Below are 23,289 nucleotides of genomic sequence, written 5' to 3'. Positions count from 1 at the left end.
AAATCAAAAATAAAAAATAACATTAATGAGTTCCCAACAACAAAAAAACGGAAGATCTGTTTCCCAACATAACACCAGAGAGTTTCCAACTACAAAAAACGGAAATGCCAGATCTGGTGCTGGGATTTGAAGGGGGAACTCACTCAACGAAAGAAGACGACGATGAGACGAAGGGGGGGGACTCATAAAATGAACGAAGACAAAAACAATACCAAAAAGAACGAAAATCTCAAAGGGATGCCAGATTTAAGCTAAAAGGAATCGCCGGAGAGATGATTGTTGGATGGCGTGTAGGAAGAGAATGACTGTTTTCAAGGTGCTCTCAATAATATTTTCTCACAAATGGCCAAATTTACTTTTCCCACCGAGGTCTCACCATTTTGGTGCGACCCCATGTATCGATTTTTGGGAACCCGCGTCCCACCTCTTTCTCTCTCAATCCTAGCTTTTCTTCCAAAATAAACATATGGAAAATAGAATATTCTTTAAAGATGCTTCCCATCCCATCTTTTTCTCAGCAACCAAATAGATCATTAATAAGATCTCCTTTCCTCATAGGAGAAATCCTCTTTCCTAATAGGAAAGAACTCATTCCATGATAGCCTTAACTCTCTCTATAAAAGGAGGAGAGCAATTTTTCCTAGGAGACAACAAAATAATAATTTTGACCTAGGGTTTCTCACAAAGGAGCAACTCTCTCTCTTTTCTTCCCCTCTCTTCCCCACATCCTCTCTCTTTCTTGCCGCCATCTTCGGACCTTTGGAGACTGACCAACCTCCGCCTTACCATGGTGCTTATAAAGTACAGAAAGTATTGAGCTATACCTTACAAAATGCTCCTATTATGTTTCCGTCACTTACACCTTCAAAAAGACTAAAAAAGACTCCGATGATCTCGAAAGCAAGTACGAGTCAACATGACACCCTGTCAAAAAGACAGGAGGGCTGAATTACAAAATGAAAACTTTCGATTTCCGTCCAAGAACATTACTAAGTTGAATACCACAATGCATACTTGTCAATAAGCAGGGGGGCTACCAAACATACCCAAATAAAATTTTTCTGCACACAAAGCGTGCGGAGCATCTCATCAAGAATAGGAACGATCACCAGACCTAATGCGAAAAGATCAGAATGCCACAATATCTTCAAAACTGTTCTTCATCGCCCCATTGCGAAACCCCAATAGCAAACACGATGACAAAAAATGCTTATTAGTAAGTTCCCACTTACCGATAAGCATGGGGGCTAATGTAGGTATTAGTGGTTGGTAAGACCATCAAAGTACATAGGGTGTCAAACCAACGCTACATGGACACCTGTGATGAATCCATAACCCATCGCACGTTTCAACGAGTTCATCACATATTTGCGATTGCGATGAACTCATACCCGGGATAGGTCGCAATAAACTTCGGCTAGCGCAAATTTGCAGTAAAGTTAAGACGCGCGGATTTGTGATGAACCTCGAATACGCGCGGAGTTGCGATGAACCCGATACCATTACAGAACTGTGGAATCACAGTAGATCGGGAATAAATGCCGGTTACACGTGCGTCTTTAAATTACACATGTGGGTTTAGTGAAAGTACGCCCGATGACATCACCCACACCATGTCAGTATAATAGGGTCACATACAGAGAATCCGAAAGGGATAGGGTTTTCTAATAATGATCCCTTAATAAGATCTCATTTCCTAATAGGAGAAATCCTCTTTCCTAACAAGAAATAACTCTTTCCTTGATAGCCTTAACTTTCTCTATAAAATGGGGAAGGCAATTCTTCCCCAGGAGACAACGGAATAATAATTTTGACCTAGGGTTTCTCACAAAGGAGCAACTCTCACTCTTTTCTTCCCCTCTCTTCCCCACATCCTCTCTTTTTCCCGCCACCATCTCTGGACCTTCGGAGACTGACCAACCTCCGCCTTACCATGGTGCTTACAGTGGGAGGATCACGCCCGTATAACACCTTGAAGGGAGTGGTTCCAGCTGATCCTTGGAAAGTTGTGTTATACCAAATACTTGACCCAAGGCAACCAATGGGCCCAGTGTTTGGGCTTCTCCCCAGTAAAGCACCTTAAATAAGTCTCTAAGCACCTGTTTACTACTTCTGATTGGCTGTTGGTTTGAGGGTGGTAGCTGGTGGAATGAAGAAGTTGTACCCCTTGGGCTGAGAAGTAAGCCTCCCAAAACTTGCTCATGAACAATGGGTCCTGATCTGTGAGTATGGACTGCGGGGTGCCATGAAGCTTGGTCACCTCTTGTATGAAAGCTCAGGCGACTGTGGATACTGTATGTGGATGAGGGAGGGCAATGAAATGGACATATTTACTTAACCGGTCCACTACCACTAAAATCACTAATTTCCCGTTAGATTTGGGTAACCCGGTTATGAAGTCCATGGTGATTTCATCCGACTCGGTCGGGTATGGTAGGGGTTGTAGTAGGCCGGTGGGAGTCTGGGTGCTGTATTTCTGCTGTTGGCAAGTTGCACACTTGGTTACATATTCTTGTACCATGCCCTTCCAATAGTAATGAGTCGCCAATCTTTTATAAGTGCCTAGTGACGGGTGAGGGGAGTTGCTAGCAGCCTGTACCTTGGAATGAACCGATGATAGTAGCCTATGAACTCGAGGAGAACCCCCTGAGGCCCTTTTGAGAAGTGGGCCGAGCCCAATTCACCATACAAGAGATCTTGTTCGGGTCTGTGCACACCTTTCTGTCTGTTGTCACGTGCCTTAGGTAATTAATTTGGGTCTAGCCGAATGAGCACTTGGAGGGTTTGGCAGACAATCAGTGCAAACGTAAGTCAAGTGTGAGCTGGAGGTGCTCCAAATGTGTACCCCAGTTAGGACTATATACCAATATATCATCAAAAAATACAAGTATAAATCGACGCAAGTGGGGTTTAAAAATTTCATTCATGAGTCTCTTGAATGTGGAGGGTGCATTAGTTAGACCAAAGGGCATCACTAGGAATTCAAAATGCCCATCTGAGGTCCGGAAGGCCGTTTTATGGATATCTTCAGTGTGGACACGGATCTGGTGGTACCCAGACTGCAGATCCAAGTTAGAAAAAGTATTGTGCCTGGCCCAACTCGTCAAGGAATTCTTCAATCAAGGGAATGGGGTAGCGGTCCTTCACTGTGATATTGTTCAAAGCTTGGTAATCAACGCAAAACCTCCAATTACCATCCTTCTTCACCGATAAGACAGGTGAGGAGAATGGGCTACTGCTGGGCCTAACGAACCCCTTACCCCTTTACCATGTGCTCCACTTCAGCTCTCTGATAATGGGGCTATCTATAGGGTCTAAATTAGCAGGTGGGGCCCCCGGTTGGATGGGAATTTTGTGATCATGGGTTCTGTGGGGTGGTAGGGTGGTGGGTTCTTGGAAGACATCCGAGTAATTGTGAAGTAGTTGTTGTAGCTACTTCATTTCCCTTGAGAATGCACTGCTTACCTGTGTTGGCAACTCTTGAGGATGACATTAGGGGAGTCAGCGACTACGGATATTGTGTGGGTCCCCTTGAGAATGCACTGCTTCCCTTGATGCGTAAATTGCATAGTAAGTTCAGCCCAGCTACACACTACTGGGCCCAATAGTTGCAACCATTGTACTACCCCAAGGACTATATCCACTCCTGAAAAAATTCCAGGGGGTGGAGGTCTATGCTGAACATATGCCCTTGCACCTTGAGTCCTACAGACTTACATTTCGATTCACAAGTGAGATGGTGACCATTAGCCATGTTAACAACAAACGAGGATACCGGCTCAACGGGTAACCCAAGCCGTCAGGCCAACCCAGTAGTGATGAAGTTTAGTGAACTCCCACCACTATCAATTAGAATTGCCACCCTTCATCCCAGGACCTGCCCGTGGACCCGCATGGCTCGTGGGGCCTGATAGCATGCTAAGGCTTGCAAAGAAATCACATACAATGTCGGGGACTACCTCCATTTGTTGCACTTTGAAAGTATTAGCTGGGTAACCTGGTTCTTCCCCTGGCTCATTCTCCTCTACTTGCAGTAAGCACACATGTTGAGCCTTGCACTTATGGCCCAGAACAAATTTGTCATAACCGTTATAGCAAGGGCCCTTCTCACGCTGGGCTTGCATTTCGGTCCAGGACAACTTCCTGTAGGGGAGAGTCATGGTCCTGGGCTTCTTAGCAGGAGAGGTAACCGTGTTGATGTTGGGGGTTGATAGTAGTGTGCCTAGATTGGGTTCATTCTTGATAGCAGGGGTTTTTAGAATTGGGCCAGATGTGGGTAAGGTGGGCCGGCCGATCTGCTTTAGCCTGTTCAACCTTTCTTCATGTAGCTTAGCTAGACCGATGGCGTGGCGGGCTGCATGGCGTTAACCTCAATTCGAATGTCCTCTCGGAGCCCCCCAATGAAGCAACCCACCAGAGCTGCCTCTGGCCACCCAGGGACTCGGGTGGCGATTCGTTCGAATTCCTTCTGGTATTCCCTCACGGTTCCAGATTGTCTTAGTCTTGAGAGGGATTCATTGAAAATCTCATACCCTGAAGGACCGAACCTCACACATAGAGCCTCAGTGAAATCCAGCCATGTAGTCTGAGGGTGGGTCATACGGTACCATTGGTACCACAGAATAGCTTCCTCGTCCATGTGGATCAAGGTAATGGCTACCTGCTGATTGGCAGGAGTTTCATGAAATTCAAAAAACCTCTCGGCCTGGTAAATCCAGGGTATAGGGTCATCACCTGAGTAGGTAGGGAAGTCAACCTTAGCTTCTTTAACTGGGAAGGCCCCCATTCTTCATCCTGTGCTTCTGCTAAATCCTTCTGGCTCAGATTCCCTGGGTGCTGCCGACATCCGCTCAAACTGGCTGACCAAGGCGGTCAGAGTCTCCTTGATGTCCCGTAACTCTCTGGTGGTCTACTGAACCTCCACTTCAATCCGGTCGATCCGTTCATCCACCACCATGGATCTGGTACTAGGTATGGGTGAGCTCGGCTCTGATACTAGTTGATAAGACCCTTGCTTCTCAAACAAATGCTCAAGCGATTGGAGCTGGTTCGAGGGAGCTCACCCTCCTGAAATGGACTGAAAAGAGGGAGAGGAAGAGATGGAGGGTGAGAACGAGAAGAAAAGTAGGGTTTCTCTCTTGCCTCAAAATGATTATTACAAGATATTTATAATCTCACGTAGAGGCTAGATAGTGATGGCTAACCGTTTCTTATTCAGTTCTCCTCACGTGGACGCCGCATGTAAGCAAACCTCAAGGGTGGTGTCGAGCGACGAATTTGAGGGAAGTTATGGGTCTGGTGATGGGCCTGGGCCTTTGGTGCTGGGCTGGTTGCCTTGCTGAGCCTATCATAGACAGAAGTGACAAAGAAAGCGTTGATCCCTCGTAATTACTTAAATTTCTGAGAGTTGCATTCGACATGGGATCAGGTTTGGTTTGAACTTTGAACTAATTCTCAAGCTGGTTTGTATTAATTTGAGAAAAAAGAAGAAACAGTAAAACTGAATAGTTTGTTGGGCAAAAAGGAATTCCTATTGGTTTAGGCTAGTAAGGAAAGAGAAGGGTCTGATGCATTTTTGGGCTTTATATTTTACCAGGGATTGAATAAAAATTCTTTATGTAATTTTCGAGTTATCAGAGTATGGTAGTTGACACCTTTTATGTACACCGATGAAATCAATCCAAGAATTTTTGAGTTGGATGAAGCTGAGAGTTTCTGTTTTTATTTTTTTTTGTATGCTCATGGATGATATTGTTTCATGGTTTAGGTTTAAAGATGCCCTGACAAGTCAGAGGATATGTTAGGAATGTAGTTTCTATGGTTTCTGTGGGCAGTTTTCTTTGGAGAACCTGTTCAAAAATTTTCCTTTCACTGGGTCACTGCTCTGTGTTATTAAAGCCCAAGTGGCCTTGATAGTTGAACCATTCCATGTGGGAATAATCCCTCTAAATGGGTCAGTCTTTTTAGTAACCAAAATTCTTGTGGAAACAGTTTGAACCAGGTGACCCAGGTTAATTTTCATTTGCCTGGTTGACTTAAATGAGAAGCAGTATTTGCATAGAAGCAATCTATGCTAGCAAATTCGGTATGACTGTATGACATTTCCAAGTTCCAGTAAAGATAGTCTTTGTGGTGTGGACAGATTCACTGTGGATGTGCTCAACTATGGATGGACTAGTAAGTAGAGACTTGGGGTTGTATGGTAAATGTTGATAACTTATTCCTCCATTGCAGTTTAATGATGTTGATGTAATCATACTTTCTAAGGTTTTTGGGGTGAGTTGGTGTTTACCACAATCTCAAGAGTGGGGCAATCAAAGTGTTTAAGCAGGAAAGGAATTTTGTATGGAGATCTGTGCCTTTAATCTTTCTAAAGACAATGCGCACGTTAATTATTCCCATGTTTGAGTTAATATCGGAACAATAGCATATTTCCATGTCTGAGTTAAGCATCAGAATAATAGCATGGGCTGTTTGGAAATATGTATGCATGTATGTCTATATATGTATAAGGACATCAAGACATGGATGCTACTTAATTTTGAATTGAGAGAATACTCCTTTGGAAAATGATTTATAAAACATCAAATTCAAATGCATACTTTTTTCTAATATTTAGCTATTATTAACCTTTTTTTGAAAAACCTTCATTTTTCAAATGGATTCGACTATGATATGGAAAAGATATGATATCTGAAAAACTTATGACCAATCAACTGGAATCATAAATGTGATAGTCAATCAGGTGTTATTTATCAAAATTCATGGATGGGTTTTGATTGGTCAAAACTCGTCTTTCCCACATCATAGATTTTTCCTTTTCAAACACAGAAAAAAATAACATTTTTATGTGCAACCAAAGCAAGCTTTCACTAATTGTACTTGGCCAGTAGTGAATCATTTCACTTGTTTTAATTTTCTCTAATTGGATATGTATGGCGATCAATTCAATAACACCCAGTGCTTGTGGGACCTAAATAATTTCTTCTGAAGGGAAGAAAAAATATCTACTCAGGAGCATCATTCGCATAAAAGCGACGCAAAGGGATGAAATTTAAAGCGAGAAAATACACTTTACTTAGAATTTTTATTGGGAAGCAGCACATCACCTGTCCCGAATCAGGGACCTCGAATTGAAACAAACAGATTCTATTACAAAATTGACTACCCACCTTCCCTTGTTTTTTTCCGGAATTAGTAGAAACCTTCCCTGCTATGGTACAAAAGAAATTAGATGTGTAATGACAATTAAATTCTTTGCCTCAAATACCAATTATCATATCTAGCTTAGCACGACCTCCCTCCAAATTGACAAACATAGACCCTGTGTTTGGTTTTAAGCCAAAATAGCCAAATATCATCATATCTTTGAGGCAAATGCTATGGTACAGAATCTGCGTTGTAATGCAAGAATGCAATCCAAAGGTGAAACATCATATGGGATGTCTTTAATTTTAACTTAAATCAATGAAAAGATAAGTAGATATGCGATGTCTTTAATGTAATTGGTTCACTTTTTTTTTTGCTTCATGGTGCAGTTTCTATAGTGTAATCACACTTTAACTTTGAAAATCAATTTATTCTTTATAAAAGAACTCTTCTATAAATTGATCTCTGGCTCTATTGGCTCATTCAGGATCTTCAACCCACAAGTTGTTCCCACATCCCTACCCCTTTGATGGCCATCTTCCTCTCAATGATGATGCTTCTATCTTTTGACGAAATTGCACTTTCTAGCAGGATTCATAGGTCCCCGTTGATGGCCATTACTTCTACTGGTGGATTCAATACACATGTTCAGTCCCAAGCTTCAAGTGAAATTAGTGGTTCCACCAGCATCTAGCCCACAAGAACAACTTCTATTCATCGGTTCAAGGCCGAGTGAGTCATGTTTCTTGTAAATACCAACTTTGGAATCTTTATTTATATCTACATTGAAAAACTTCACTACGTGCTTATGTAGGAAACCCAAGGATCCCTCACTTACAATGTCTTGCAAGGTAAAGAAGGCGTGAAATCTTAGGAAAGCAAGTGATGATAAACAACAATGCTCCAGCCACAAATACTAAACATTCACAAGCACAACGAAGGATGCAAATCTTGCAACAGCGAAGGGCCCAAGGCACTGTTACTGGTAGTACATGCCAATCTACTAGGAACAAGAGCAACTTGCGAGGTCGTATTCGAGATGAAAGCTTTAAGTCTCGATGAGACTTTGGCCCCCCAAGATGCCGTCTATCTGTCGATATTGCAATGCTAAAATGTGGATTCAAGAAAGATCATCCTCAAGTTCACCTATATGCTGTTAAGCTAGTAAAGTCAATTTACCCGGGCAAAATTTGTTCTTAGGGAGGTATGACACACCATCATCAAAGTTTAATGAGCTCATTCAGCAGTATAATTCCATGTTTTCATTTACTTCAATGGGTGGCAAAACCGATTATAGTTTGTTTGATGGTAGAGGGCCTTACTGTTTTCGAATTATTGTTTAAATTACCATAAGATTGGCTCTTTGCTGCCTAGCCCAGGAATGCCACCAAAATTTGTTCAGCTGTGTGTTTATGATACCCAACATGAGGTCGATAACTGGATATCAGCTATACAAGGAGAACACACTAGGGGATCCTTAAATCCTTCTGTTGTATAGGCTCTACAAGAAATATTAAATGAAATTAATCCTTATGTTAAAATCTTCCGAGCTGCCCAAGCAATGCTTTTAGAAAGTTGGCTTGCATATACAAATAAGGATTCTTGATGATAGGAGCAAAGATCTAAGGCAATATAATAAGCCTACATGTGATGAGGTTGTTGTTCTTATGCTTGGTGATGGTTCAAAAAACACAGGTACAGAGTCTTAACTGCTTAATATTCAACGTGATGGTGTTTGGAATCAAAGAAGCAATGCGAGGAATATGGTCACATTAAGAGACTTAACTGCTTTTCAAGTACAGAGTCTCATTGGTGAAGGGAAAACATTATTACAGAGGGGTCGTGCATTTCAACAGTATCTCGCTGAATCATATGCAGTAACTGAAGATGAAAGGTTAAGGTATTATAGAAACAATCAAAATCAGTTAAGGAGTGAATTATACCAAGGATTGAGGGATGTTGTTAGCTTTGGAGATAATAATGCAACATTAGTTCCTTCTACATTTATCGGTGGGTCGCGGTATATGATTCAAAGTTATTAAGATGCAATGGCCATTTGTCGATCACTAGGACATCCTGATCTATTTATGACATCTACAGCAAATCCATAATGGCCTGAAGTAAAAGCAACATTGTCTGAAACACCATGGTTAAAACCAAGTGATAGGCCAGCCATTATTTTTCGAGTTTTTAAGATAAAGCTGAAGGAATTATTGGATGATATTTTTCTTCTACTTATATTATAAACAATATAAAATATATGTTTTTAATCAAGCAGACCTTTACAGATGTGATCAGAATAGTGGTTTATATAAGCCCACAAACCACGATTGCATCAAACTCAAGGAAAAGAGATGTGCTTCTCATTGACTACTGATATGGATATAATTTATCATAATCTCTTTTCACATATGCTTATTTTAAACAACTTACTACCTATGCCATAATGCAATGCAATTCAAAAGCATGATTCCCACCACCTTAACTCTTTGGGATACAAATGGAGATATTTCTTAAGGCTGCATTTGGAAACGATATAAATATGTAGAGTGTAAAATGATTTATATAAATTGTAAAATTGGGTTAGTCTTGTACTCACAAATTTACCTTTTTACCAAATAGACTTTTAGTTGTAATGGATGCAAACATGAATTCTATTAAAGCATATGTTTTTTTTTTTTTAAATTAAAAACCCACTTAAATGCAAATTTACTTCTTTTTTATTGATGTACTTTCACATCTTATTATCAATATAAATATGCATTGATCTATCACTTGTAAATGCATAAATATAATGTTGCCAAATACACGCAAAAGTGAAGAAGAGTGCAAATTAACCTTTAACGGGACTTACACTCCATTTGCATCATTTCCAAACACAAAAATCTTCTTCTTCAAACAAGCAATGATTACATAGTCTTGTTAGCATCGGCAATCAAGGTCACTCCATATCATGGTAAAAACATTAATTCTAAAGTACCCTATTTGCTATTATTCCCATTTTGGTTCTAAACTATACTTTCCAACAATACAGGTTTATCAATGTCGATTGTCAAATATACACACCTTATTTGGAACTCAACAATTGATGAAGCTAGTCAGCTACAATCTTGGTAACATAGACTTATAACAACCACATCTTATAAATTTAGAGATTAAACTATTATATTTCCCATATTATACATATATGATTTTTTTTTTTTTTTAATTCTCGCTTAACTTTAGGTCAAGAGAAACAGAACGATTTCAGTTGATACCATAGAAATGCTATAGCCTCATCACGACCTGGACAGGAGAAGTTATTACCCCTTTAATGCACATTTTAATCTTTATGTAATATTAACATTTAGGCCGTACAACAGCGGTACAAAATCACTGCTATGTCACTTGCGTTCACGTTGAGCAAGGACTTTGGTCTAATACATGTTCTACTTGTAAAAAAAAATGTTGTTTTAAGTGAGAACAACTTTTCTTATAGCTTCTCCCATACCAAGGTACGTAATATATATATATATATATATATATATATATAAATACATTACAAGTATACTTAATCAACAAATTCACCTATTCGAGGTACAAGATAGCTATCAAATTCCATGATGCCACAGCTGGACCGACATTCACTGCTTTTGATCGGCAAGTAGTAAGTGGGCCCTGACGACATAAGTGGCCTTTTCTCTTTCTCTTCCATAAGTGGCCCAGTGAACGTTACAATAAGTTGCCTTCGTTTTCTTTTTTTTTTTTTTTTTTTTTCTAAGGAGCAATGAACCTAGTTTACATATATTTATTTAATATAGAAATTGCTCAGTAGTTGTCATTACCTTTATATAATATTAGAAGGATATGCAAAAGTGTAACTTATAGTCCCAGATGGTTTGAATTAGTTTATTTACGTCGACTTACTTTTTGACATTTGGAATGTTCCCTGACATTGTATATATTTTTATCGTCTTCCATATGTCAATACATGAAATTTTTCTTCAACAAGTTAGTTTCATTTTTTGTTGCGCAGTTGGTCTTTTGTTATGGTATTAAAGTAGTAGATTCATCCCGCCTGTTTTCCTTGTTTTCTTCTCTCGATTTTTTCTATGTTCTTTAATGGCGAATACAAACGCAACCACCATGGCCGAGAGTGATCCAAGGTCTCCTTACTTTCTTCATCCATCGAAAAATCCAGGGGTGGTGCTTGTTTCAGTGCCACTCAGCGGCGACAACTATTCGATTTGGAGGCGTGCAATGAAGAATGCTCTCCAGGCGAAAAGCAAATTCTCCTTTGTAGATGGAAGTCTGCCATGTCTAGATTTGACCTCCTGTGATTGTCTGGCTTGGGTGAAATGCAATTCCATGGTGATCGGCTGACTGTTCAATTTTGTGACCTGAGATCTCCATAAAAGTATAGCATACATTGAAATAGCTCAAGAAATCTGGAAAGATCTTGAGGATCGGTATTCACAGGGCAACATTCTGAGAATCCACCAGTTGAAACGGGACATCGCGCTCTTGAATCAGGGTTCAATGAATGTAGTTGCATATTTTGCAAAACTGAAGGGTCTATGGGATGATATGTATGCCCTCATTCCTGCACCTCTCTGCGTTTGTGGCACGACCAAAGACTATGTGGCAGAAAGAGAACGAGAAAAGTTGCATCAGTTTCTCATGGGATTGAAGGACAACTTCAATTCTATTTGATCCAACATACTGGATACTGAACCAGTTCTTGGAATCAATCGTGCTTATGCGCTGATCATCCAAGAAGAACGACATCAATCGGTGGTTTCACATCGTACTGTTCAAAATCTTGAGGCTACAACCAGGGTCGTCTAGTCCAAATCAGGACATCACATGCAAGATCCTAATTCTCAGTCTCGTAGCAAACTCTATTGTGATCATTGCAAAAAGAAAGGTCACACTAGGGACCGATGCTTCGAACTAGTGGGTTATCCCCCAAATTGGGATTGTAACAGGTCAAACATATCCAAGAAACAAAGTATGCTACCTGCTGTGGCACATGTTTCTACAACCGCAAACAATCTTGCTCCTATCTTTACACTGGATTAGTATAATCAGCTGCTGTCGCTCATTAGTCAAGGCAAGTTGCAAGCTAACACTACTAATCTTGCTGGTATTGTCACTCATACCTCATCATCTTTAAATTCCATACACTGGATAATTAGACCACATGTCACCCTTCAATGTTAATCTCACTACATGCTACTCTATAAATTCACCAAAGTTTGTTAGTTTGCCAAATGGATCCACATTACTTGTAACACATCAAGGTCCCTGCAAGATCACACCTCAACTCATTGTAGATCACGTTCTTTGTGTTCCTGATTTCCACTGCAATCTACTTTCAGACAGCAAATTAACCTCCCAACTGAATTGTGTAGTTACTTTCTACCCTGATTTTTGTATTTTATAGGACCTAGTCTCGAGGAAGGAAATCGGGAGGCGTAAGATGTAGAATGGAATATACTACCTTCACCCACCATCCAACTCAGCTCATAACTCCACCACCGACATTACCCCACCGTTGACATACATGCTATGGCATCAACGCTTAGGGCATGCATCCTCTCCTCAAGTCACCACCGTTTCTGATCATTCTTCCAGTGATGCAGACCGGAACTGTGAAATTTGCCACAAGGCAAAACTTACTAGACTTCCATTTCCAATTAGTACTACTCAGTCTATAGTACCTTTTGAATTGTTACATTGTGATATTTGGGGTGGATATAAAATGCTCTCCTGTAGTGGGTTACATTACTTTCTCACTATAGTGGATGATTGTACTCGCAGCACATGGGTTTACCTGATGAAACATAAGGCAGATACTTTGGATTTCTTGGTCTCATTTTGTCACATGGTTAAGACACAACATAATGCTACTGTAAAGTACACCAGATCAGGTACTTGGTCTGAATTCTTGTTTGGACCCATGCAATAATTTTATTCACAAGCAGGGGATCATATATCAACAATCCTGTGTTGACACGCCCCAATAGAATGGTGTTGCAGAACGCAAATACCGACACTTGTTGGAAGTAGCCTGTGCTCTCAGATTTTAAGCCAATCTTCCAATCACTTTTTGGGGCGAGTGTATACTTACAACAACCTATTATTCCCACTTTAAGGTTTTTTGGTGTTTATGTTTTGCTCGGGTAGCTCCACCTACTCATGATAAATTTGCCACACGAGCCCAAAAGTGCATATTTGTGGGATACCCAAATGCCCAAAAAGGATACCACCTGTATGATCTAGAGTCCAAAACCATTTTCGTATCTAGAGATGTGATTTTTTATGAAACCCAATTTCCTTTTAAGGACTGCCACCCAAATCCAATTCAGCCCGTTCCCTCACCTATTATTCCTTTACCCTAGGAGGATGTTGAATCCACTATCATTTCACAACACTCCCATCATGATGCTCCACCTAACCACACCATAGATCAGCAACCTCGGCAGTCTCGTTCTAGTCGAGCACCATCCCATTTAAAGGACTACATCTACTCCATACTCCCATCTTTGCAACAACAGTCCCATGCCCTTACATCATCATTGATTGAACCCAAGAATTATACAGAAGCATCTCAAGATCCAAAGTGGCAATAGGCCATGGCCGAAGAAATTGAAGCTCTTGAGCAAAACAACACTTGTCCATTGTTGATATCCAACTAGGAAAAAAAGCCATTGGTTCAAAATGGATTTACAAAATCAAACTGAAACCTGATGGTACTGTTGATCGCTACAAGGCCCGCCTAGTGGCCCATGGATATACTCAAATTGAGGGGTTGGAATATCATGACACTTTTGCCCTTGTCGCCAAACTGGTAACCATGCATTACTTGTTAGCAGTTGCGGCAACTTGAGGTTGGTCTCTTCACCAACTTGATGTCAACAATGCATTCTTAAATGGTGATCTTCATGAGGAAGTCTATATGTGCATCCCACAAGGATTTGATAAAAATAAGCCACACAAAGTTTGTTGCCTACAAAAGTCTTTATACGGGCTTAAGCAAGTGTCAAGGATGTGGTTTAAAAAATTCACTCTTGCCCTACAAGAATATGGCTTCTCACAATCCAAAGCTGACTATTCACTGTTCACACTGCAGAAATCAGATACCTTCATAGCAGTTTCGGTGTATGTTGATGATCTTATAATCATTAGTACTCATGAATCATGCATTCAAAAGCTGAATGATTATCTACACTCATGCTTCCTTCTCAAATATTTGGGCCCTCTCTCTTATTTTTTGGGCATTGAGGTTCAAAGATCTACATTGGGAATTTTCCTGAGTCAGCTGAAGTACATTCATGATTTCTACAAGAAACAAAGTGCTTAATTGTAGGCCTGCTAAAATACCCATGGAGCAATTATCACCACTCCATGATGACTCGCCCATTACTTCAAGATCCTGGACAATATAGAAGACTTGTGGGCTGACTTGTCTACTTACAAGTCAGTAGACCAGAACTAAGCTTTGCAATCAGTACTTTGAGCCAAATCATTCACAAACCTCATCAGGTGAACATGGATGCAGCTTTACGAGTCCTACAGTACTTGCAAGCCACAACATCTCATGGGCTATTTCTACCATCTACTTCTGACCTCACCTTCAAAGCTTTCTGCGATTCTGACTGGGCTTCATGCCCCACTACCCGACGATCAACCACAAGTTATATTACCATGCCAGGAGGATCTCTCCTATCTTGGAAAAGTAAAAAGCAGAGTGTGGTGTCTTGGTCATCTGCAGAGGCAAAGTATCGTGCAATGGTTGTAGCTACTTCAGAGTTATTGTGACTCAAGCGTCTCCTCCATGATCTTGGAATCACCATCAAAGGTCCTATGCATCTCTATTGTGATAGTCAAGCGGCTCTCCACATCGCCAACAATCCTGTATATCATGAACGAATCAAGCACATTGAAATTGACTGTCAATTTATTCGCTAGTGCATTGCAAACAACACAATTGCTACTCATCATATTTCCAACAAAGATCAGCCGACAGACCTCCTCACCAAACCTCTTGGGCCTCTTTCATTTTCTACACTAGTAAGCAAGTTGGGCATCCAACTTACCCCTGGGAATTAGAAGGATATGCAAAACTGTAACTTATAGTCCCAGAATCCAAATGATTCGAATTAATTTACCCACGTGGACTTACTTCTTGACATCTGTAATGTTCCGTTACATTGTATATATTTTCATTGTCTTCCATATGCCAATACATGAAGTTTTTCTTCAACAAGTTAGTTTCATTTTTTTGTTGCGCAGTTGATCTTCTGTTATATAATAACAAAATAAATAAAACATTTAACATAATTCATATCCCATTAATTATAGACTTCGCTAATTCTACAAACATCTTGTTTTTTTAGCTCCTTTTGCATCTCTCTTCATTACATAGATTTTGATACTGCTATTTTATTTCAACCGTTTCCCCATATTCCTTTTTCCTTATAATTTTTTTTTTCCTTTTAGTTGACTATGAATTCGATGTGAACACACAACACACGGGTCTTGTGAAGACTGAGCCCGCGTACATAATCGGGGGAATGTCTAGCCTCTTTCTGCCTTGAAGGTAGGTAGGTGGAAGAAATTTTAACAGAATTCAAAGAATACGAACAAAGGAAAGAAAAACAATAATATATCACATCAACAATAATTGAGAGAGGTATTTATTATGTGATTGGAGAATCAATCATAAAGCATCCATAATTATTCATAATTCGACGAACTCCAAGCCAAAATACTGACGCTCCAATTAACTGCGGCACGAGGGCGGCCCACATCTCATTCTTGCCTCCCTCGAGAAGAGAACTTCTCCCTTGTTTCTATCCATGCATACATTGCCATTTTCTGAAAAAAAAAAGGGTAAATTATAAAGACCCCCTTTACTATGGGGTCAGTGACAAATTCCTCCCTGTATTTTTTTTTGCGATAAAGACTCCCCTGAACTTTAACCGTTAGATAAAAAACTCTCTTCCGTTAATATTTTGTCAGTTAACTTTGAAAAAATTTTCATCCAACTGTAAAGTTGTTTAAATGTCTAAACTACCCTTTTTATACTGATCATTGTCTTATTCATTGAAGTTAGGTGAAATGGCATAAAAACAATGATTTTGAAACATTCAATGGAGAATATTAATGAAATAAAGGGGACACCTATTATGACGAAGATGAGAAAAATGATGAATTAGAAGACTTAACCAGAGACAATGTCAAGGCCATAATCATGGTATGTGAAGTGAAACTCAAAAAGAAGGAAAACAATTACTGACCCACCAGACCATATTTATATATTTTAACATTTTCTAGGCTAAATAGGTTTTAAGAGAAAAAGGGCAAGAAAAAGAAAATAGAAAAAGTTTAGTGGGGTATTTTGGTAATTTAATGCTTTTCGTCATCTGACTTAACGGACAAGGGGGTCTTTGTCTAATGGCTAAAGTTCAGGGGGTCTTTGTCGCAAAAAAAAGTACAGGGGGACTTTGTCACTAACCCCATAGTACAAGGGGGGTCTTTGTAATTTACCAAAAAACACCAGACCATTATTATTATTATTATTATTATTATTATTATTATTATTATTATTATTATTATTATTATTATTATTATTATTATTATCGTTTTCTGAAAAACCGTAGAAGAACCAACCAACCACCACCCTAAATGATTCAAATGAAAAAAAAAAAAAACATGGGGTCTTCTTCCCATTTGACGCTCTGGTCTACTGCCAACAAATAAGCCACTAAAGCTGTACAGCAGGAACATCAACATCTTATCATGAATGACAAGTAGACTTGTTCATGGCCCGGGTTCAGTCAAGATTTGCCTTTATATTAATAAAACCAAGGTTTTAAAAACTGATTTGAAACTGAAATCATTCTAGCCACCGGTTTCTGAGTCAATGGTTTAATTGTCTGGTTTGAATAGATGGCCCATTTCAGATTTTCAACTTAAAAAATAAAAAGTAATTAAAATAAAAAATGGATAAAATTGTTGAATGGGTCAATGGTTTGATCACCCAGGTCAGTGGGTCGCTGACCAAATCAACAATTTTTGGCCAAGGACCGGGTTAAGGATGAAACAGAACTGGTTGCCTAGATGATTCCCGGGCCGAATTGTCTGAACGCTTGGATCAACGACGGTTCAAAAACATGAATAAAACATTTTCATGCCCAAGCCTAAATCGGCCCTGAACATCAGGCCTAGATATTGAGCCAAAGTCCGAACCTAGCATGACCACTGGGCCTAAATCTTAGAGTCCAAGCCTGACCCTCGTATAAAACCTGAAGCCTGATCAATAATTCGACAAAAAGATTTTTTTTTTCTATTTTTAATCAACAATGAAACTGATTTATTTTTATTAAATGACCACAAACCCCATAATACTAAAAGATCTGACTTGAAAAAAAGAAGAGGCACAAAGAATATTTAATTATACAAAATATTATCAGGTTGGGCTTAGATTCGATTCAAACCTGTTCAAATCCAACAAGGAACAAATTGGGATCTGCTCCTCAAATAGAATGCGTTACAACGACCTTAGAGGCACATCCCACCATGCATTGGAAACATTTACCATAAATAATAACAGTTAAGCACGGGAGATGTTCCTAATGCATATGCCTGTGATGCCGGTGTGAGACGCCATGTGTGAGAAGCAGATCCGGTCTCACAATGAACAGGTCCAGGGCTGGTTGGTCCAATCGGATTACGTGTTACGTGGACAAATCTGATGACAAGAGAGATAATCCAAACCGTTTACTGATATAGTGTCTTGTTGAAAGCAGATTCAAACCGTTCCATTTGATCCATATACATCTCTGTCTTCACTCTTAATCACGGGTGGCACTTTGGTACTCCATTAGGCTACCCAACGCCTTTTCTATAATCTCTGGATGCGTATGCATTTTATTTTATTTTTTCACTTTAATCTTTTTTTTTTTGTTTTGATGAATTTTTTTTCACTTTAATCTTCCATAAGTACTTATATAAGGTAACTTACTTTTTCCCAGAACACATTAAATCTTCTCTCTCTTTAAACATCCATCATTCCGATCTACCACTCACCCTCATTTACACCATGATGGTTAATTGGAGACTGGGCTTGGGAGTTGGGCCTCCGTATTCATCCGGGCTTATTTTGCCAAGTGGCATTCAATTATAATATGATTCCATTGAATAATCTTTTCTTTTCATCTTTAATTTTTTGTTTGAACTTTGGAGTTAGAATTTCCCCACAGAGATAGTACACTCGATGAGTAGTAAAGCGGTAAGTGGTGACTAATAAATTCTTTCACCATCAATTTATAGGTTATTTATTGGTATTGGGTGGTCGGACATGGAATCATGAATGACTGTTATTTCTTCGGCAATTTCATTCGATTGAGACCACCAAATAAAAATTTCTGGTTTTATTTAAAAATCCCAGCTATTTGATTCTCTCTCATTCTCTTCCGACTTCCAACTTCCGAGTACCCGATACTACTGGCTACGACTCTGCAATAATATTTCTGCAACTAAAACTTTCATCAGGTAAGCTTTTAATGGCTCAAACGGAATTGGACACATCCTGGACGGCGGGATGCAGAAGAAAAGAGTCTTTTTTCTTTCTTCCGGTTGATGCCGAACACAAGGCCACCGAACTAAGGTTGTTCTCTTTGGCGCCACCACATATGCGTGCATTCCACCTAACGTGGATCTCCCTCTTCTCTTGCTTCTTCTCAACTTTTGCCATACCTCCGCTCCTACCCATCATCCGTGATGATCTCAACCTCACCGACACCGACATCGGAAATGCTGGAATTGCATCCTTTGCCGGCGCCATCTTCTCTCGTCTAGCAATGGGACCTGCCTGTGACTTGATTGGCCCCCGCCTCGCATCTGCAACTATCTCTCTCCTGGTTGCGCCGATTGTCTTTTCCACCGCTCTTGCCTCATCGGCCGGAGCTTTCATCCTCCTCCGCTTCCTCATCGGATTGACGATAGCCAATTTCGTGTCCAACCAATTCTGGATGAGTTCAATGTTTTCAGGCAACGTCGTTGGGCTTGCCAATGGTATAGCCGCTGGGTGGGCCAACGTAGGCACCGGGGCTACCCAGATGTTAATGCCACTGATCTACTCCCTCATCACTCGCCTGGGCGTAGCGTCTTTTACTGCATGGCGTGTTGCTTTTATTGTCCCTGCTGTATTCCAAGCCATGACAGCACTGTTGGTGTTGGCATACGGCCAAGACTTACCGGATGGGAACTATAACCAGGTGATCAGGAATTCCATTAACAAGCCAAAAGGCAGTTTGTCTCAAGTTCTTTTTCATGGCCTCAAGAATTACAGAGGATGGATATTGGGGTTGACATATGGGTATTGTTTCGGGGTCGAGTTAACAGTTGATAACATAATCGCACAGTACTTCTATGACAGATTTGATCTGAAGATTCAGATTGCTGGCGCCGTTGCAGCAAGCTTTGGATTGGCAAATTTCGTGTCTAGACCAATTGGCGGAGTGATATCGGATACAACGGCGAAGAGGTTTGGGATGAGGGGAAGGTTGTGGAGCTTGTGGGTGGTTCAGACCGTAGCTGGGCTACTCTGCTTCCTACTTGGGCGTGTCAACTCACTCTATGCTTCAATTATTGTGATGTGTGGATTCTCTTGCTTCGTCCAAGCTGCTTCCGGTCTGACGTTTGGGGTGGTTCCTTTCGTCTCCAAAAGGTGAGATCAGTTGCTATGTTTATAGAATTTAATTAATTTCATCCTACAAATTTAAAGCTGCAACCTTTAATGTCTGGCTGTCGGCTCCAAAAGGGTTTCCGGGGTATTCTCTCTGTAGTCTGAACCGCCGGCGGTGAAGTACTCCTCGTCTATTTGATTAATGATTATATATATTCCATCCAAGCCTAAGCCTAACCTGCAAATTAAAATGAAGCAGCAACAGATGCATCAAGGCCGTCAATCAGTCTCATAATTATTATTGTTAACTGAAGCTCGTTGAAACATGTGTCGCTGCAGGGCGTTGGGCGTAATTTCGGGGATGACCGGGAGTGGTGGAACTGTAGGTGCAGTGGTGACTCAGTTGCTGTTTTTTTCTGGCTCTACGTTTTCAAAGGAAACCGGCATTTCTTTGATGGGTCTCATGATGATTGTCTGTACTCTTCCAATTACTTTGATATACTTTCCCCAATGGGGTGGAATGTTTTATGGTCCATCCATGGATTCAGATTTTATGGAAGGAGCAGAGTATTATAATTTGATGGAGTAAGATTTCAATGCGAGAAACTATATAATTGATAGATCAAACTATCAAAACGCTCTCTGGTACTGTAAATAAAATTTAAGGCAAACATTTATTCATGTACTCTTTTTTTCTTCTTTGCTGATGGTCATCTTTATTTACAATATACCTACTGACGATGAAGCTATAGAGAGTCTTTCATCTCTGTTAGCCCTCTTTTCTTATACTCATCAACTATTGGTGAATCTTTACTTTATACATTAGTTGTCATGTGAAAAGACTTTTAAACAAACAATCAGACTGTGTCGCCCACCACCCCAATAAAGGAAGGATGTGGGGCAGTGTCCCTATCATGTAAAACGTTTTACACTTAAAACTTACCGATGACGTTTTACACTGATGATGTTGATGACTGCGTCTAGAATCAATGTACCGATGACGTTTTATATTATTGAACCTTGAAAGTATGGGTGAAGAGCTTAAGTTTTACATCGATTAAATTAATATTTACATAGATAATCAATCTAATTTTAGTACTTTCCCTATATCAATTTTCAACTTAAAACTCTATTCCATCCAAACATACACCAAAGTAAACCGAAATAAAATTTTATATCGTTCATGAGTATACTTTTCTTCCAAATGCAAATAAAATCGAATCAATATAAATTTTTACTGATTCCAAATCAGCAGTAGGGGCACTGTCATGCACCTCTCTCTCTCTCTCTCTGACGAAGAACATCTAGCTACTTCATGCAATTTTGCTATACCTAAACAAAACTTAGAAACAAGAGGAAGAATGAAAACAAAGACGTTCACCTGTTATTCCTCTACGGAGGAAAACGAGAATCAAAACTTAGGGGGCATTCTACAATGCTAATTGTTTTTTTGGTTGCCCGTTTCAAAAATAAATCGAAACCATCTGATGAGACTGTTTGTTTCTCAAAACATAAAAAAAAATTTCTTGATTGTGTATGTATTTTTTATTTTCAAAATTAATTAACATCCAAAAATATATACTTAAATCTCTGATTCAAAAACATATTTTCATCTGGTTAATTTCTACATTAAAATTTTATTTTTGTTTTAAAATCATTGTGTATTTTGATGATTCAAAAAACATGTATTATTTTTTACTTTTTCTAAAATAAAATTAATTTGAAAAACAAATGAAAACAGAAACATTTATGTTATAAAACATCTCACTTACAAGTATAACCTGTTCTTTCGATATGAATTAAACCCTACTGAGTAAGTGAGTAGCATGGGAGCAGATTTAATAGTGTCGGATGGCTATTTAAGCCATATGATCAATATGTCCAGTGGGGTTTGCCTGATATCATCCCAGCCATACTTCCAAACCTTCCAGTCAGCTATAAATTATTTTCGCTGTGTGTTTGCACTCAGCCGGTTGATCGGTTTTAAGTTTCTTCAGTATCTTGCAATTGCAATGTATTAATTAAAAACCTAGAACTGTTTTGGCTACTATTTTTACTGTTTAGTTCTATCATCCGGTCAGCGGTTCTATTCATGGTTTTTAAAGCTGATCTGGCGATTGAATCGGTCAGGAGTCCGGTTATCGGGACGAACGGTCAGCCCGTTCTGACAAAAAAAATTTTAAAATTTGAAAAACAGTTAAAACCATTCAAATGGTTCGAACGATTAACCGGATGGTTCAGTGGTTTGCTGGCCAAAATCAGTAGTTTTGGAGAAAAAAGCGATTTTAGAGAAAAACAGATGACTGATTTCCGGTTTTTTTAGTTCAACCATCCAATCCGGTCTGGTTTTGAAAACCATGACTCTACCTATCGTTAGAATAGGTGAGAGCTTAGAATTAATGCCAGGTTTTTGAAATTTTAAATTATTGTAGATTTTCTGTGTAATTCAGAATTCTGAGGTGGAGTACGGTTTTAGCTAAAACTATTATTTCGGATCAAACAAGTCATTGATTAAGTCAACGTTTTAACAAAAAAATGGGTTAAAAAATGTAAAACAAAACCAGGAACCTGAGCAGTTTCTGGGCCCAACGGTCTGACCACTCGGGTCAATGACAATTTGAAAAGCATGATATCATGTCTTTCCGGCATCATAGTCGAATCCAAAAAAGAGTCGGTCAGGCTTGCTACGATGTAGGCAATCCTTCCGCAAATTCCATATTTTTGGTTATGAGAAGACGTTATTCTGTTAGAGTTTCAAAATCAGAGGTTCTCCCCAAAACAGCAAGCTTAAATTTAGAATTAGAAGAGGGAGTCTGAACTCTCAAATCTCATTAATTATATAAGAGAAAACTCCCTGATAGCTAGTCTGATAGAAACACCCAAATTAAATTAAGCAGAGAAAAGTGTTGAGAGAGAGAAATAAAGCAGAGAAAATGATATTCCAACGATACCTTACCTTGCCACTAGTACAAGTAGTAGTTGTGGCAACCACCATTATCTGCCTGTCGACGAGAAGTGAAGCTGAAACCACGGCGGACATGTGCAAGGAAACCGACTACCCGGGCGTCTGCAGCACAGCTTTGCAGGACGTAAAGACAGGAGGTGGATTCGAGGATGCAACGAGTGTGGCCATCCAGGCCTCCATTGCTCAAATAAACCAGGCAAAGAGCAAGGTGCTTAGTCTCATGAAGACCGAAACGGAGGAGGGAAAGTTGTTCCTGGATGTGTGCAGAGAAGTGTACCAAGACGCCTTGGATAACCTTACAGCATGTGACAGCGACCTCAAGGAGAAGTCCAGGGGTGGCTTGGAAGATAAACTCTCTTCTGCTCTCTCAGACATTGGCACTTGCGATGATACCTTAAACGAGACTACCAACCTTGCTAGCGCCCCCCCTGTTCTCAAATACAACGATGTCATAGAAAAGCTTGTCACCGACGCCTTGGCTTTGGCTAGTAAAATATAA

General features: G+C 39.8%; 4 protein-coding genes across 5 annotated transcripts; 3 read left to right on the top strand and 1 right to left on the bottom strand.

Annotated features, from left to right (window-relative positions):
• Positions 1-4,333: 4,333 nt before the first annotated feature.
• LOC148800939 (uncharacterized) lies at positions 4,334-4,786 on the bottom strand. The gene has a single exon (XM_088899602.1). The coding sequence runs from the start codon at positions 4,784-4,786 to the stop codon at positions 4,334-4,336; it is 453 nt and encodes a 150-aa protein (XP_088755728.1).
• Positions 4,787-11,250: 6,464 nt separating this feature from the next.
• On the top strand, positions 11,251-11,841 carry LOC148800938 (uncharacterized). Its single transcript, XM_088899601.1, has 2 exons — positions 11,251-11,437; positions 11,552-11,841. Exons 1-2 carry the CDS (start codon positions 11,251-11,253, stop codon positions 11,839-11,841), a joined length of 477 nt encoding a protein of 158 aa, XP_088755727.1.
• A 6,645-nt stretch (positions 11,842-18,486) lies between these two features.
• LOC104593135 (high affinity nitrate transporter 2.5-like) lies at positions 18,487-20,590 on the top strand. 2 transcript variants are annotated; one of them, XM_088902258.1, is made up of 3 exons: positions 18,490-18,629; positions 18,691-19,867; positions 20,165-20,590. In XM_088902258.1, the coding sequence occupies exons 2-3, from the start codon at positions 18,702-18,704 to the stop codon at positions 20,412-20,414; spliced, it is 1,416 nt and encodes a 471-aa protein (XP_088758384.1). In that variant the 5' UTR covers positions 18,490-18,629; positions 18,691-18,701; the 3' UTR covers positions 20,415-20,590. The 2 variants fall into 2 exon arrangements, with proteins under 2 accessions (XP_010251148.1, XP_088758384.1); XM_010252846.3 differs by having other exon boundaries at positions 18,487-19,867.
• A 2,168-nt stretch (positions 20,591-22,758) lies between these two features.
• LOC104593306 (putative pectinesterase/pectinesterase inhibitor 26) lies at positions 22,759-23,289 on the top strand. Its single transcript, XM_010253059.1, has one exon. The coding sequence runs from the start codon at positions 22,759-22,761 to the stop codon at positions 23,287-23,289; it is 531 nt and encodes a 176-aa protein (XP_010251361.1).

The sequence above is a fragment of the Nelumbo nucifera genome, chromosome 3, assembly GCF_055504915.1.
Source record: "Nelumbo nucifera cultivar China Antique chromosome 3, China Antique-T2T, whole genome shotgun sequence".
Classification (NCBI taxonomy): domain Eukaryota; kingdom Viridiplantae; phylum Streptophyta; class Magnoliopsida; order Proteales; family Nelumbonaceae; genus Nelumbo; species Nelumbo nucifera.
The sequence above is the reverse complement of the archived record's forward strand: the minus strand, read 5'-3'. Positions and strand labels throughout refer to the sequence as shown.

Excerpts from the sequence above, each read along its gene's own strand:
- LOC104593135 (XM_010252846.3), top strand. The coding sequence starts at position 18,702 with ATGGCTCAAACGGAATTGGACACATCCTGGACGGCGGGATGCAGAAGA. Across the intron at positions 19,868-20,164 it reads GTTCCTTTCGTCTCCAAAAG|GGCGTTGGGCGTAATTTCGG; the intron begins GTGAGATCAGTT and ends GTGTCGCTGCAG.
- LOC148800938 (XM_088899601.1), top strand. The coding sequence starts at position 11,251 with ATGGCGAATACAAACGCAACCACCATGGCCGAGAGTGATCCAAGGTCT. Across the intron at positions 11,438-11,551 it reads ATTCTCCTTTGTAGATGGAA|CATACATTGAAATAGCTCAA; the intron begins GTCTGCCATGTC and ends ATAAAAGTATAG.
- LOC148800939 (XM_088899602.1), bottom strand. The coding sequence starts at position 4,786 with ATGGGGGCCTTCCCAGTTAAAGAAGCTAAGGTTGACTTCCCTACCTAC.
- LOC104593306 (XM_010253059.1), top strand. The coding sequence starts at position 22,759 with ATGATATTCCAACGATACCTTACCTTGCCACTAGTACAAGTAGTAGTT.